Source organism: Argopecten irradians, chromosome 14 (assembly GCF_041381155.1).
Source record: "Argopecten irradians isolate NY chromosome 14, Ai_NY, whole genome shotgun sequence".
Lineage (NCBI taxonomy): Eukaryota > Metazoa > Mollusca > Bivalvia > Pectinida > Pectinidae > Argopecten > Argopecten irradians.
Genome location: NC_091147.1, coordinates 6477781 through 6493413, shown reverse-complemented (window position 1 = coordinate 6493413; position 15633 = coordinate 6477781). Strand labels below are relative to the sequence as shown.

General features: G+C 34.2%; 1 protein-coding gene across 5 annotated transcripts; it reads left to right on the top strand.

Moving 5' to 3' along the window:
• The first annotated feature begins 2072 nt into the window (after positions 1-2072).
• Positions 2073-15407, top strand: LOC138306874 (excitatory amino acid transporter-like). Of its 5 annotated transcripts, XM_069247384.1 has the most exons (12): positions 2085-2302; positions 6038-6125; positions 9373-9560; positions 9761-9835; positions 10331-10453; positions 10693-10774; positions 11349-11515; positions 11970-12096; positions 12539-12772; positions 13546-13740; positions 14013-14147; positions 14533-15407. In XM_069247384.1, the coding sequence occupies exons 3-12, from the start codon at positions 9380-9382 to the stop codon at positions 14708-14710; spliced, it is 1497 nt and encodes a 498-aa protein (XP_069103485.1). In that variant the 5' UTR covers positions 2085-2302; positions 6038-6125; positions 9373-9379; the 3' UTR covers positions 14711-15407. The 5 variants fall into 5 exon arrangements, with proteins under 5 accessions (XP_069103486.1, XP_069103485.1, XP_069103484.1 ...); XM_069247385.1 differs by lacking the exon at positions 6038-6125 and having other exon boundaries at positions 2073-2217; XM_069247383.1 differs by lacking the exon at positions 6038-6125 and having other exon boundaries at positions 2086-2302.
• The last annotated feature ends 226 nt before the right edge of the window (positions 15408-15633 follow it).

Here is a 15633-nt window from a genome sequence, read left to right as displayed (position 1 = left end):
TTAATGTAAAGCGAAGATATTTACCAAATCTTGCTATGCCGAAATCCAGAAACAGGAAACATACAGATATGTAATTAACGGAGTCGGAAGATAGGGAACAATTCGGGGGAAAATAATATTTTTTGAGTGAATAAATCCAATATTACATCTGACTACGGGAGGATGAAAGCAATAAACTAGGTGGGGAAATCTCGGCAAATCTCGTCAGCCATTATACATTGTCCGGAATCCTCCTGAAGCTGAGAGGTATTTATTAATATGTACAATAATTATGCCATTTTTCAAAGGAAATCTAAAAGTATGTAAAGTATATATCGCCGTGTGTTGAATGAAACACCTTCTAAGTGCTCATTTTATTTTTTATTTCACTAAAGGTTAACAAAAAAACCCACTTTATTTCTTGAAATCAATATGAATTGAACACTCATCTAAGACCTCGTATTTATATCATTGTAACGTGAAGCTACCCACGATGGAACACTTTTAAGAAGTGTGATACAGAATTTTCAGTTTACAATCTAACCTAATAATTAAACTGTCCTGAACAAAAACTAAGGTTCTGAATAATAAATGACAATATTTTATGTTATTCTCTTTCCCATTGCTTATTATCTCTATTTAAACATGAAAATAATGAAATTATAAAAAAATGCACTTTTACTCCTGTATCTGTTGGAGTTGATTCAACATTCACTAACACACGGATATTGACATTACATAATTCACGTCTTCATGTGCTGTATATCCTCGCTATAAGAAATGATATTGTCATATCGATATTACAGAGATATCTACCTTTGTTTTACTTTTTTATTTAATACCCCAGACACCCAGACATGTTATACATCTGAAGGCTGCCAAGGTTGGAGCCTTGGGTCAACCTTCAAAACAATAAATGAATGCCCCCACACCACTTATACAATAAGACTCATCACGTTATTCCCATACTATATACATTAAACAATAACGACCCTTTCACTCAATATTTCATAGTCTAATGACGGATAGAAAACTGATTGTATAGCTGTAATAGAAATATCAGCACATACATATACATGTAGTGTGGTGGTATGTTTCAAGGGATCATCGCTATTAGAAATTATATTGTCTTATCGATACTAGATATATCTACAATTGTTTTACTTTATAAATGGGCGCATATGGGCCCCACAGAAAATGTATAATGATTCTAGTGGCACTGATCAGTCAAATTACATACACCTTCTCGAAATCAATTTTATCATCAGCCGTTATTATAGGTTTAAGTAACGTATTCACATTCTCAGGGCGTTATGACTTAGAATTTAACTTTTTAGTTCATTTCTGCCTCACAGTAAAATAAATCAACGAAATTTATCACGGGGTCTTGTTTCAAATTTTGATCATCAAGGTTAATCAATATGTAACTCTTCATAGATAGTCACACTAAACCAGGGACACTATTTGGAAATATTTTTTAATATTTTTTTTCGTTCGTCATTCGATTTTAGTTAATTGCTCTTATTATGAAAAAAAGTAATCATTGTCTATTGTAAGTAAAGTTTATTTGAAATACTTAAAATATCATTGTATCTTTCATTCCGTCATATTTACAATTACATTTCTGAATTCTATCAATTTATTGTAAAATAGGCCGAGCATGCTTACGTCAATCAAATCGAGGAGTCTCTGAACATTTTCTATTTAAAGGAAATATTTAGATATGACATGCTAGATGTAGTGATTTATATGTTTAACTACCCTATCATGTTACGTAAGTTTGTAAATGTGTTCTGCACACGGCGCACTCATTGTAATTTTAATGGAATGCTATCTATGCGTTCAAAGCATACCGAATTTTTTTTTTCTTTTTCCAAACGTAAAAGCTACATGTATGCTAATTGACCGATAATGACCCTCGTTTAGATAAAGTGAACACTAACTATACGGACAACTATTTAGTTTAACACACGTAAGTCTCAATTTTCCTCACGATCAAGTCAATAACTACTTTAAATGCATCATCGCCATTTTGATTTATCGGGTCACAGCAAATGGAACGAGAAGCTCATCCTATAAAATGACTTTGTTTACAACATGAACGGGTTCTGTGTTTAGTCAACAAACGTGAATGGATCCGGAGTGCGAGTAAATTGCGCATGCAGTGTATTTACATATATCCGGTAGTCCAAGGTTTTTCCTCTCTCACACTCAGTTCACTGCCAGCTGTGTAACGGTGTAAGTCTATAATCGATACAAACTCTGTGTTGTGGTCCTCTGTATAGTCCCTAATGACAGTCGTGGATCCTCGGAGTACGGAGAGGTAGGTAGATCTAACATCTATATAGGCGTGGAGGTAGGTATATTGTATACTATGAATTCATCGTAACAACGAAATCTTCGGGGTTTTGTTTTTTTTTGTTTACCGTGAATACTAAAAAACGAAGGTTGTTTTATACATTAACCAAACCACTATGACAGCAACTATCCACGAATACGACAATCCACGAAATGATTTTATATTTGTAAACCAGGAGAGAAACTGCACGAACATTCATTATTACAGAGAATGTATTATATGTATTCAAAGAAAAGTTTTTTGAATGAAGAAATATAAAAATAGGAATATGGTATTCTTACCTGTAACAAATTTTTAAATAGATAGATTGTCATTCTGATTTTATTTAATTTGATAGCGAATACTGTATGTCAACTCTCTTACACGTCCGATTCCCTTTCACGGATGTGTATCTTCGTGCGTTGATACCAGCATCATTTATACTGATACCAACAACTGATAATAGTTAGTTTTAAATCCGTGAATGTTAATCTGGAAATCACTAGATTTAACAGTCGCGAAAAAAATTGATTTATGGTACCTTTTTCATTTGTCTCATTCAGATATCGAATTTAACTAACCCAATACGTATGTAATATCAAATACATATTTTCAGTTTATACTTATACTGAATGAATATTGTGCGAAATTAAACGACAGTCTCTATACATTACTTATATAACATTAAGGTCGTTCGTGTTGCCCTGTATAGGTTTATTGTGTGTATATATATGTAAATTGTACAAAGCTTGAGGGGATATACTACACTGTTAATTATACTCTACAACTACTATAATCATGACGATCACAATTTTTGACTTACCTGAAGGGGAGTAAATGGGACGTAAACTGATAAGCAAACGCGACCGAATAAAGACAAGGAGGAAAGGTATAAAAACCTGGTGACACGATGTTATCTACATGTTTGATACAACTAAAGGCAGATGAAAGTGAAACTCGCAGTTGATGGGATCAATTTCTCGGAGTTGTGTAGGTGTATCATATTTCTTTATAGGAAAACAGAAAATACGATGATCCAGTAACTTATATCGAGTCTTTGTTGTTTAGCTAGAACATAGGCCAATTATTGATATTCTAATATAAATCTGTAATACACAGTTTGAATACATATACTTTAAGTCAGTTTCACGCGTTACCAAAGTCCATCAGAATAGTTTATTTATTCAATAAAACTATAAAATAGCTTTGGTTCTTTTGGGCGGCTGTGATTATGATCAATGACAAAGGTAGACAACCGCTCATCATAACAGCATATGCACGTGTTTGTATTCGAGAGTGAGGGGGTCATTGCGTGCGTGTAATCTCTAAACTGAAGTACCGGAACTATGAGGTCCTTATATCCGGTTATATCATACTGAAACCCTCTTCTGTAGTTTCACTATGATAAACAAAATCGTCAGTCGACATAAATCACTGAATGAGATGGTTTAACGTCCTCAATCCATCCAGTGTCATCTAAGGACGTGCCAGGTTTCGGAACCCGGAAAAAAACACCGCCCTGTTGATAGTACCTTCTAACTCGGCATCAACAGGTTGATGGCTTGTAGGGTAGTACGTCCTGAGACCTGTCCACTCGGTCCCCGCGGCTCCATATATAACTTATACCTCGTGATATTTATATTATCAGCGAATGTGTTTACTTTTGTTTTTATTTATTCAACGAACCGAGGTTTATAGTTGTTTTAGTAGTTATTAAGAATTTTATTTGGCGGTTCCTAGCAACACCTGCTAAATTAGCATATTTATGTGCATTTACAACATGAAATTAATTTTATCGCTTATTTTAAAATTTACTACCTAAAACACTCAGGCTGTTATTGTCGATGTTCAGAAAAATCTTTCTGATATTAAGTTTGAATAAAAATGCAGATGTCAGATGTACATGCGTTCTCACAAACTATCATATTAAGGACTAGATATGGTAATGGCTCTTGTTGGCCCCTAAATCTACCAAATTTCAAATTAAGTATTTAGAAATTAAGTTGCTGCGTTTGAAATATTGAATACGCCCCTGATAAGAACTTAATAAAAAAAATTGACAGAAAGTATGTTTTTGCTATATAACCGTGGTAACTTTGCACAAATTATGCAAATTTGAAAATTTGGTCAATTTTGGCATATTCTTTTGATAGTTTTTCTATTAAAAGCAAAAGAGCACAACCTTGAACAAACTTAATATTTTAAGGGAATTAGCAGACACGAAGAATACATCATTTTGAGAAATATAAAGTTTGATCTAGAATGCGCTCTATGTTAACTAGATGAAAACCTGCATAAAAAAGGCCAATTTTGATGAATTTTTCACATTTTGCATAATTTACGCATAATAAGAATGGTTGCAATGGCAGCTAGAACTACTATATTACAATATGTACCTAATAGCACTATCAATTATGTCGGGTATGTAATAAATATTTGAAATGCAAGATTCATATCTTAAAATAACAGACTCAAAAATAGCGGATTTTGGGGCTACAAAGACCCTTACCATACCTAGTCCTTTATTCAATCACACCATTAAAGATATTTGGTGTTTGGACATCCTCGACACTCCAGGGGTTCCGATCACTTACGCTGCACTATCTCATAGCAAAACTTGAGGCAACAGAACAGAACAGGTATTTTAGTCCTTTGATGTACATCAAACGAGTGTATACTGTTGTTGACTGTGTGGCTTTGAAGTAAGACGTCACTCTCTCTGTAGTCTTCAAAGAATGTTTTGCAAGTCTGTTATTTGATCAGATCTGTTCCCCTGAGCTGCCTTCAAGTTTACTATGAGATAGTCCAGGGGTGTAGAGATCGTATGTGATCGTAACCCTTGGAGTATCGAGTATGGCTTTTGGACGGCCTTGAGATTGCTGCTAACCTCAAACTCAGAAAATGAAGTTTCTTATTACAACGTATGTATTTATTCGGGACATCCCCGATACTTCAGGGGTGACTATATATCAACCAATAGCCTTTTTAATAGTACAAATGGAGGTAGTTCAGGAGATAAACACTGACAAATCACAGGTCTGCAGAGACTTCTTTTGAATATTTCGGAGAGAGCGACGCCAAACTTAAAAGCCACACAGTCAAACACAGTGTACCGTCATACATTTCTTTTGAGATACATCAAATGATCAAATTACATATGCCATCTGTTATATTCAGTTTTGGTATGCCATAGTCCATGGATGGATATAACGTCAGTGATAGTAACCCCTGGAGTATCGAGGATGGTATTCGGGATGGATTGGGTCATTATGAGTTCTGTAAACCCGGTTCTAATTTGCACCTTGTGGTGATAAATTATGAACAATTACCAGTCTATCAGATAGCCTGTTACACAAGTCATTAATACTGGACACGTCTATGTGGCACTTTATTTGGTTTTGTATAAGGCGCTGATGATTTTTTGTTTGGTTTGAGTTATTTAAGTATTATCCTCTCAATATTGATATAAGGAAATGAAAGGTGTGAATAAATACCACTGTAGTACAAAATACAAAACTTTCCCGACTCTCTCATTGTTCTTATACTATGAAATCCAGGAATGGTGCGAAAATCAAACATTATCGTGACATCACAATAAACGCGCTAATGTCGTGTACTGTTTTTCATTAATAAAAGTCCCGAAAAACTTACTTTAATTGTACATTTAAACGTATTTATTTAATATGTAGACTAAAAAATAACTTTTTTTTAATTTGAAAGATACGGTGCTTGAGTAAAAGAAAATGGTGATTATTTCCCAACCATACAAGGCTAGGGATTAGTTGAGAAGAGGAAATCGTCATAATTGGTATGAATATATACTGTATCAATATAAGGATATATCGATACTGACTTTGTTAAAAACATTCATATTTGTTGATTAATTTGGTAATAACGAATGAATAATCTGGAGTTTAGATTGGTTACATGATTAAATATGACTGACAATAGCGATGGGTGACCGCTGGCAATTCAGTATTAATGAAATATCTGGGATTGGCTTTAGACCATATAAATTTTGCAATATCTGAAAACAAGTTTCATAGATCAACATAAGAAGGTGGGAAATATTTGTATAAATGGTAAAGTCGTCTCATCGTCCTAAGGTTATCTCATACAATTCCGCAATAACAGTGACCTCACAATGTAAAGCCACATGTGAGTGAGGCGATGTTAAGTAAGCTTTAAATGATACAAATGTAAGATACCAAATGTTGTCACCTTTTTAAGATAAATCAAATGTGGGTAGAAGGCACAATGCTGTCGCCGTACCTTCACGAGGCTATCTTTTGGGAAACAAGCATAACCACCTGTAACGAGACAAAATAAGTTACATGTAATCAAGTGGAATGAGAGTACAGCCGTATCGTCAGTGTGGTATAGATAAACCATGCAATAATGATCGCCAACTAAAACGTGAATTATTCACAACAGAAAATAACTTAGAAAATAAAGAATAGTGCATTTGTTCTCACACAAACTATCGATAAGGTATGAAAGAACGGGTTTAACGCATGGCTGTATTTAGATTGAGAAGTATAACAAAAAATAAGTATCAAAAACAGATTACAATACGTCAGGTCTAGGACCAAGCTGTCACCCATCTCAGGCTTTAAAGTAGGTTTATGACTGCGTATAATCTGTATCCCAGACATGTATACGAACAGTCACCACACTATGTCCTGATGTTGGTACTATAAAAAAACAACGTTTGCATTACTATTCGTGGAATGATTCGTCTTTGATGATAATGACTGGTAAGTCAGATTCCTCTATTGTATTGAGCTATAGATGAAATAATTTTGATGTGATTCAATAAATGGCTCTTTTTCTTCTTCTTCCTCCAGTTTTACTAACGGGGTATGGTTTTATCGACACATAAGACAAAGCATTTGTTCGTACTATTAAATAGCGTACAATGTATTTGGTATTGTGGTATCAATAAAGGAACTTCTGGAATAATTTATTTTGTATGATCCTTTAAATGACGAATAGTATTGAATTAGTAATTTAGTATAGTACTGCAGATACGGAAGAATATTTAAAACACTCTTTCTGTATGGCACTCTCAGTGACGAAGCTTATTGTATGGTGTTGTCAGCGACGAAGCTTATTGTATGGTGTTGTCAGCGACGAAGCTTATTGTATGGTGTTGTCAGCGACGAAGCTTATTGTATGGTGTTGTCAGCGACGAAGCTTATTGTATGGTGTTGTCAGCGACGAAGCTTATTGTATGGTGTTGTCAGCGACGAAGCTTATTGTATGGTGTTGTCAGCGACGAAGCTTATTGTATGGTGTTGTCAGCGATGAAGCTTATTGTATGGTGTTGTCAGCGACGAAGCTTATTGTATGGTGTTGTCAGCGACAAAGCTTATTGGTGTGGCGTTGTTGAGAAGACGCTTCTTCTGTGACCACCTGTTTTAAATAATTAATTCATTTGAAGGCATTAGGAAAAGATATTTCTCTTTGACTTATCGACTTCCAGTGCATATTATGCAAATTATGTGTTTAATTTAACAGAGGAAATAGCTGTTTCCGCACCATGTGTAAACTGAACTTTATATTAGAATTACTAGTCTGGTCATGTTTTCGCCATGTAATACCCTATCAGTAGAAAACACCTAAACTATTTGGCATGAGTAAGAAGCCATCCTTCAAGTGAACCAAAATAAACTTTTATCTTAAAAATATATTTTTTATTTTAAAACAATGCACATGACATTGTTTTAGTGATTTTGAAACATATTTGTAAACATTGTATGTAATACAAAGAATGTGACATTATACTACATGATAGAAAGGCCAACATGGACATGGACATTCCTAGTACTATCTTTACCGACACACCACATGCATTTAATAACGTTAATACCAAGGTTTTATAATATACATAGTATATGTAGTTATATTTTTACCAGTGATAAGTTATGTACATAATAGATCACGTACTTAAATATAATCAAATATAATCTGTCGCCAATTTTTTATGCAATCTTAATATTGGAATGTTTAATTTATTGATTATTCAAGGGATTCATCTTTTTTCGTAATACACTCACTTGAACTATATGTTTTAAGAATGTATAGTATACAGAAATCCTAGTGCAGTCAAAATAGACTGTGTAGCGCTTTGTGGTTACAGTACAATGTTACGATATCATAAACGTATAAACCATAAACACATAACTAGTAAACGACTAAATAACAATAAAATTAGGTATTCTTCAGAGTTAACATATCAACTGATCAAAATGATTAAATTACCGAGGCATAATAAATGTGTAAAGGCCATCATAAACAAAATGTAGGAAGCCCTAATATAGGTTTATATGTACTCCATAATAGATCAGCATGGTCCATATACATAGTTTTCTGGTGCCTGTCGGATTTAGTGCGTGTATATGTATTACGTGGATATATTAACGTGTACGTGATGCTTAAGTTGGCACAGTCGGGTTTTCTTTTTTAGTCTTTTTTTTTTTTTTTTTTTTCTTTGTTCGGGGGGTCGGGGCATTGGCCTACGTTGATATAATTAGTATATCAAATGCATCCAGATATATTGAAATGAAAAACGTTAGGATTACCGTATGCACCGAAGACATTTTCTCAAGATTTTACCTTCTCAAGAAAATCTATTTTCGATTATTACCTAATATTGCATGAATCAATGCGCAAGTGCAATCTTAAAAATGTAAATGTTGAAATCATTTTACAAAAGTAGTTTTGTTATCTAGTAATGTATATAAAATCGTAAAGTTATAGTACTGGTAATGTTGAAAATCGTTTTACAGAAATAGTTGAGTTATCTAAAAATTATATGATATCGTGAAGTTATAGTACTGGTTATGTTGTAAATCATTGTACAGGAATAGCTTAATTATTTAATTATTATATAATATCGTAAAGCAATAGTACTGATAATGTTGAATATTTAGTAACCTTTATGACAATAGTTAAAGAATGCTCAGTTTATCGAAGAAACATCCATACGCCTATATGAATGCCTCGACATGCATCAATAACCTTTTCTATGACCTTTGACCTATGTTCAACAGTACTTCAATGGCTGAAGTAGAAGAGGCAAAAGAAGACATGCTAGCCAACAGAAGGATCTCACCCCTCAGACGGTGGGTAAATAATAACCTGCTGCTCCTCCTAACGACGGCGGGGATCGTCCTAGGGTTCGCTATCGGGTTCGGTATCCGGGCCGTGATCCCCTCCCCCACAGCCCTGACATGGATAGGTAAGCTAGCGAGGCTAGGCTTAACAAAGAATGCGTGAGTGAGTGTGTGGAGCTATTAACTTACTCGAGGCTACCTATTAGGCGTACGTAGTTACGCATCAAGAAATGTTTATTAAAACGTTACACATATAGAAATCTTACATCAAATTAATAATATATCATATCCACCAATGCAATGTTATGTGATGTGTTGTGTACAGGTATGCCTGGAGAATTGTTTATCAGGATGTTAAAGCTGATGGTTATACCTCTGATTGTCAGCAGTGTCATTGCAGGTAAGTTGACATTATAAAAGACCTGAGATAACAGGTAAAGTTAATTAATAAAATCTAGTTATTTTATATCACTGTGTTAAAATATAATCACTTCCTTCTTTCTTTCAAGAGCCAACGTAGATTCCAACATAGTCAAGTGGCATGAAATAATTGCTTATATTTTTACTGAACTTTTCCTCCATCAGCATCAGCGACGTTTATATGTAATAATGTATAATTATATCAATGTTAAAAGTATAAAAAAAAAAGTAATTTAATTAGAGTGTGTTGTTCATTATCTACATCGTAAATTAACTAGCTAAACTAACTAGTTTACTGAGAATAAAATGAACAAGGGATTTTAATTAGATTAAAATCCCCTATGTATCGTGGTTTCCTACTTTGATTTCTTTATTATCTTTAAATAATAGATAATTTCATCGACATATTATATCAATGTTATATCATACAATTTAGGACGACTTTAGCAATTATAATACTGATTCCACCTTCCAGCGACAGCCTCTATGGACGCCAGATCTAACGGCCGTATCAGTCTCGTGGCATTCATCTTCATCACCGTTACCAATGTCCTCGCCTGTGTCATCGCTATTGTTCTAGGTCTAATAATGAAACCAGGTACCTGAGTTATTACAATAGCATAAAACGTACATATTTGTTGCAATTAAACTAAACCTTGTAATTAGAATACATTTGTACTTGTGATTTTGTATATCTCTTATATGATATAATGAGAAAAATATCACAAAGATAGATTTTTATCTTGAATTATGAGTAAAACTAAGTTTTGAATGTTAATCCATATAATTTCAAACAAGGCTACGGAATGTCCTGTAAATATATATTTTTTACTGCAGGTGTTGGTGTAATCTCAGACAAAATGGAACCAAAATCGACAACCGTTATAGAAACGTCGGATGTTTTTGCGGATTTGTTACGGTACGTTATGATATTGACTTGAATGTTGTTTTGTTACAGGTTGTATTATAAACTGTATATGTACACATTTTATCATATAGGGACAAAATATTGTGTCCAAAACTGACTTATTCTATATCGATTTGACCTCATGACAAACGTCTAATATCCTTTATGTTCCCTTTCCATGCCTTCGTAATTTCCATTTGCTGTTTATCCCCCATGTAATTACATCAATTAAATCTAAAACAGTTTCCCTGTATTAAACTGCACGTCCATTCAGATCTTCAATTTACTTCAATTATCTTTGTGGTTCAACAAAAGAGTAATTACCTTGACTTTATTATGAATGATTGCTAGATATCGATGGCGGTCTTGGTTATACATATGTTTTCTAAACTAATTATAAAAAACCAAATGTTGTTACTTTGACCACATTGTTAGAAATACGTTTTTAATCTATATTTACTGTCTCAGGTAATTCGTATCCTACATATAGACTTTTGAAATGATCAATTGTTACCTGGAATAAAATCGTTGATTGGACTTCTTTGATTTATACTTATATTAAGATATTTTGATATCGATATTCCAGGAATATTATGCCAGACAATATCGTTGATATGGCGTTCCAACAGACACTTACACAAAATAAAGTCACCTATGAAACATTGTTAAAGAACACAACAAACGGCACTACAGAGGAGACGCTGAGAAAACTCGATAAGACAGTTGGTAAAACGTCAGGAACAAATTTACTGGGTGAGTAAACATGTAAACATGTAAATTGTTAGATGCCAATTGACTGGGACCCAATATGATGTTAAGGTAGTGGTACTGCATGGACTTACTTTATAACGGGTGAAGTTAAACTTGCTATATCAAATTCAAGATATTATGACAAACATCACTGTAAGCATTTTATACTTTTCCATACAAAGAACCATAACTCGTGTCACATGTGTAGAATGTATACCATCAGACCTGATACATAGTTCTGTGCTCTTTAGTATTTTCATTGCATTATCTTGTAATTTCTTATGCTTCAGTTTCTTATACTTAAGTGTATATTATTGTTATTGTCCTAATGTCTTAACGATTGTTTCTGTAGAAACAATGTAATGTTATGATTTAAGCTAATCTCTGATCTATTGTTTCTGTAGAAACAATGTATTGTTATGATTAAGTCCTAATCTCTGATCTATTGTTTCTGTAGGTATCATTACAACATGCCTGCTGATAGGAATAGCACTAAGCAAAGCCAAGGAGAAAGGCAAGCCGGTATTAGACTTTTTTGAGTCACTGTCTGATATATTCCTCGTTATACTGCGATGGATGTTATGGTAATGAATTATTTTATTTATAAGGCAGATCCATTTATACCTCAGCGTGCTGGCAAATGCACAAAACTTACAAATAGTCGTTATGTTTATTTTTTCGAGATTATGTTATTCTACATGTAACTCCTGGAGTCAAAGTATTCTAATTTATCCGAGTTACTTTCCGTCGTTGACTTCCGGCAATATTTTTGATATTTCCAAAAATTACCGAAAACTTCTCCAAGATGTCGTGATTGGGAGTGAAACGAGTTGCAGTAATTCATAACTCAGAATGTTATCAAAGGAATCACGTCAACAAAACGTACTTTTATCATGTATATCAGATCTTAATTAAAAACTAGAAATATTATTATATACCCTCGTAATCCTTGTATTATTACATTTACCTCGCTCCTTTTGTTAAACACCAATCCAACACCTTGACTTTGATTTCTATCCTTTGCAGGTTAACACCAGTAGGGATAATGAGTTTGATTGCGGCGTCCATGGCTTCTATCACAGAGTTAGAGGGTATATTTATAGCCCTGGGAATGTTTGTAGCTGTAGTCACAACAGGAATAGTTCTACATCAAGTTGTTATAATGCCGTTTATATTCTTTACTTTGACCCGTCGCAATCCATTTAGATTGGCAATACAGATCGGTAAAGCATGGATGATCGGGCTTGCGTCAACGAGTACGTAAGTAACTTTATATATTTCATTATTATCATCACTATTATCATTTTCTTTATTTATTTTTTTGCGAAATTAAGTAAATCATTGATAAGCATATTAATGAACTAAAGCTTTTCGAATGCGTAAGTAAAATAAATATTATTTTTTAGTTTTTTAGTAATATTTTCATTGAAACATGTCAAGAACGATTTTTTTTTATTATACTTTGCGATTTTTGAAAATCCTTATAAGATAAATGATACAATAACTAATGTAATCGAGGAATGGCCAATATCTGCAATAACATATGGCAAAATAAGAGTTTGATTGGTTTGATTTGGTAGATTAACTTCCTATTAACAGCCAGGGTCATTTAAGGAGAGACTCCCATATGTACAATGTGTCGCAGTGTGTTGATGTCTGTATGTTTTGGAAATTGTGGCAAATTCGTGTAGTTTCACGCTGTAGTGGTGGATCTCTTGCTCTCTTTATAGTGTTACCTCGCTAAAGCATGCCGCCGACGACACCAAACAACACACCCCAACAGGTCGCATTATACTGACAAACCAGTCGTCCTACTCCCGTTATCCTGAGCGTTATATTAAGCAAGCGCGGAAACTTTTACAGACTAAGGTGTGTGTTGGCCAGGGTACACACCCCAGAGCCTTTCCCACTGGAACAAACGCTCAACTGAAGGCCAAAAGTATGGCCTCAAGTGAAATATTCAGAAGAAGAAAGTAAATACATGTATTATGAAACTGAGCGTGCGTCAGTCATTTCTGACTCCTCTATTTCAGAGCAGTGGCGATTCCCGAGATGTTGGCTGCGTGCGAAGAGGACCAGAAAGTTGACAGACGAGTCAGTCGCTTTGTCATTCCTTTCTGTGTTACACTGAACGCAGATGGTAGTGCCCTCTATATCACAGCAGCAGCCATATTTGTAGGGAACTTGGCTGGAGTCAACTTAAGTTTTGGTGATATACTTATTATTGGGTAAGGCATTCTTAGACTGTCATACACATCATCCGTAAAATTACAAACATTGCAAGTTACCATCAGTTGCCGCTTATAAATATCGATCTTATTTGTGGAAGTGTCGCAGATATGCAAGCTTGCAAACACCTTATATAGTTGTTTATTAGAAGATTAATTTCCAGATTTCAATTACAATATATACCGTCTAGGCGTTTTTGACTTCACACTAACAGGAAGATGTGTACATATTGACTTTTATCAATCTAACTTTGATGTTATTGCCGTTACAGCCTTTTAACCGCTATTTGCGCTATGGCCATACCTAGTGTGCCCAGTTCTAGTATCGTTACCCTGGTGATGATCCTTACTTCCATGAACATTCCTGCCGATTCCATTTCTCTTCTTTTCGCTGTCGAGTGGTTCTTGTAAGTATCATAAAACAAGTTCTTGTAAGTATCAAAAAACAATTGTACTATAGTAAATACAGAGTCTTTAGTTAAATCAATAAATAAAAAAAATTAAAGCCAGTCATAATTTTTGAAAAAATAGTCACTGTCTAATACATGTCTCTGAAAAGAAACAGTCTTCACTTCAGAACTGATTGCTAATATGCCACATTTTTTGTTATTTAATTGATTGTGTTAATTAGACGTGTGCTCTACTTTCACTCATATTAATCTTAATTTATGTTGACTGTGTTCCCCGCCTTCCTATTCAACTGTATTGTTATATACATTTATGTAGTTCCTATCTATTGTGTTAATTTTGTAAATAAATTGAATTGCTAATTAACTGTTTCTTATCCCCCAGGGACCGTATCCGGACCACCAGTAACGTGCTGAGCCACACCCACTGTACTGTTGTCACGTATCACTTCTGTAAAAATGCCTTGGAGATGTACGATATATCTACGGAGAAGAAAAATCCCCAGGAAAAACAAACAATGATAGACATGGTAAATACCGATAACACACACCACCTAAACTGATGAGGATAAACGAATTATTTATATAGTCTGTGGTCATAGATCAGGATAAATATCAGCTGAGGTATTGTAGCTCAAAAGACTTCTTTTTGTCGTCTGTAGGTGTAGGTCAGGTATGAATATGCGTTCTAGATCAACAAATATGTATGGATATCGTTTCGTCCTGCTTGCAATGGATTCCCAGCCAATGACATTTGTCCAGTCAGTGACATATCTCACATGAATGAAGTCACTTGATGCCAGGCGGATTAATGTGATAAAAGATATTATATTTCCAACAGTTATCCACCGTTCAATAAGACCTTGGTATATTGTACGGCTCCATGGAACTAGTATGATTGTCCTTCAAGATTCAAGATGTTATATTGCTCTGCTTTAGGAACACCTCTCTGTTGTTGACTAGTTTTGTAGAAACGTCCGAGGAATCACGCTTAATTCTAACATCATCAAGATTCACGTTCAGTTTCACGATAGACTATAACAGAGAAATTAAGTATGAAATTGACGTTGCTCCTCTTTGTACTAAAAACATATCCGATGACAGCCGATTATGTAAAGAGGAGAAGCAAAACGAATGCATTGGATGCAAAAGGAGGCATGTAGGACATTATGTCAAAAATGACATATGACAAACAAATATAACTTATTGTTAGAAATATGAATCGGACATCAATAAAATTTCATTGTATTTTGTGCCATTTGTATTTTTCGTGGTTTTGATTATAACTGTCAAAGAGGTGACCAAATTGACACATTAAACTGTGTAGTTTTGATTAGATCATGATGAGATGATAATATCAATAATGAAATCTCTTTCACAGCTGGTATTGTGTAATAAATGGAACTAAGTTTTACAATCATCGTTTACGTAATTTAATGTACTATAAGGATTAGAACAACAAAGAAATGGATATTACATTAGATGT

What these genes read in the sequence shown, in the direction of transcription:
- LOC138306874 (XM_069247383.1), top strand. Translation starts at nt 2,271, where the DNA reads ATGACAGTCGTGGATCCTCGGAGTACGGAGAG. An exon ending in GATCCTCGGAGTACGGAGAG is followed by an intron (nt 2,303 to 9,372) that starts GTAGGTAGATCT and finishes TATGTTCAACAG; the next exon opens with TACTTCAATGGCTGAAGTAG. An exon ending in AGGTCTAATAATGAAACCAG is followed by an intron (nt 10,454 to 10,692) that starts GTACCTGAGTTA and finishes TTTTTACTGCAG; the next exon opens with GTGTTGGTGTAATCTCAGAC.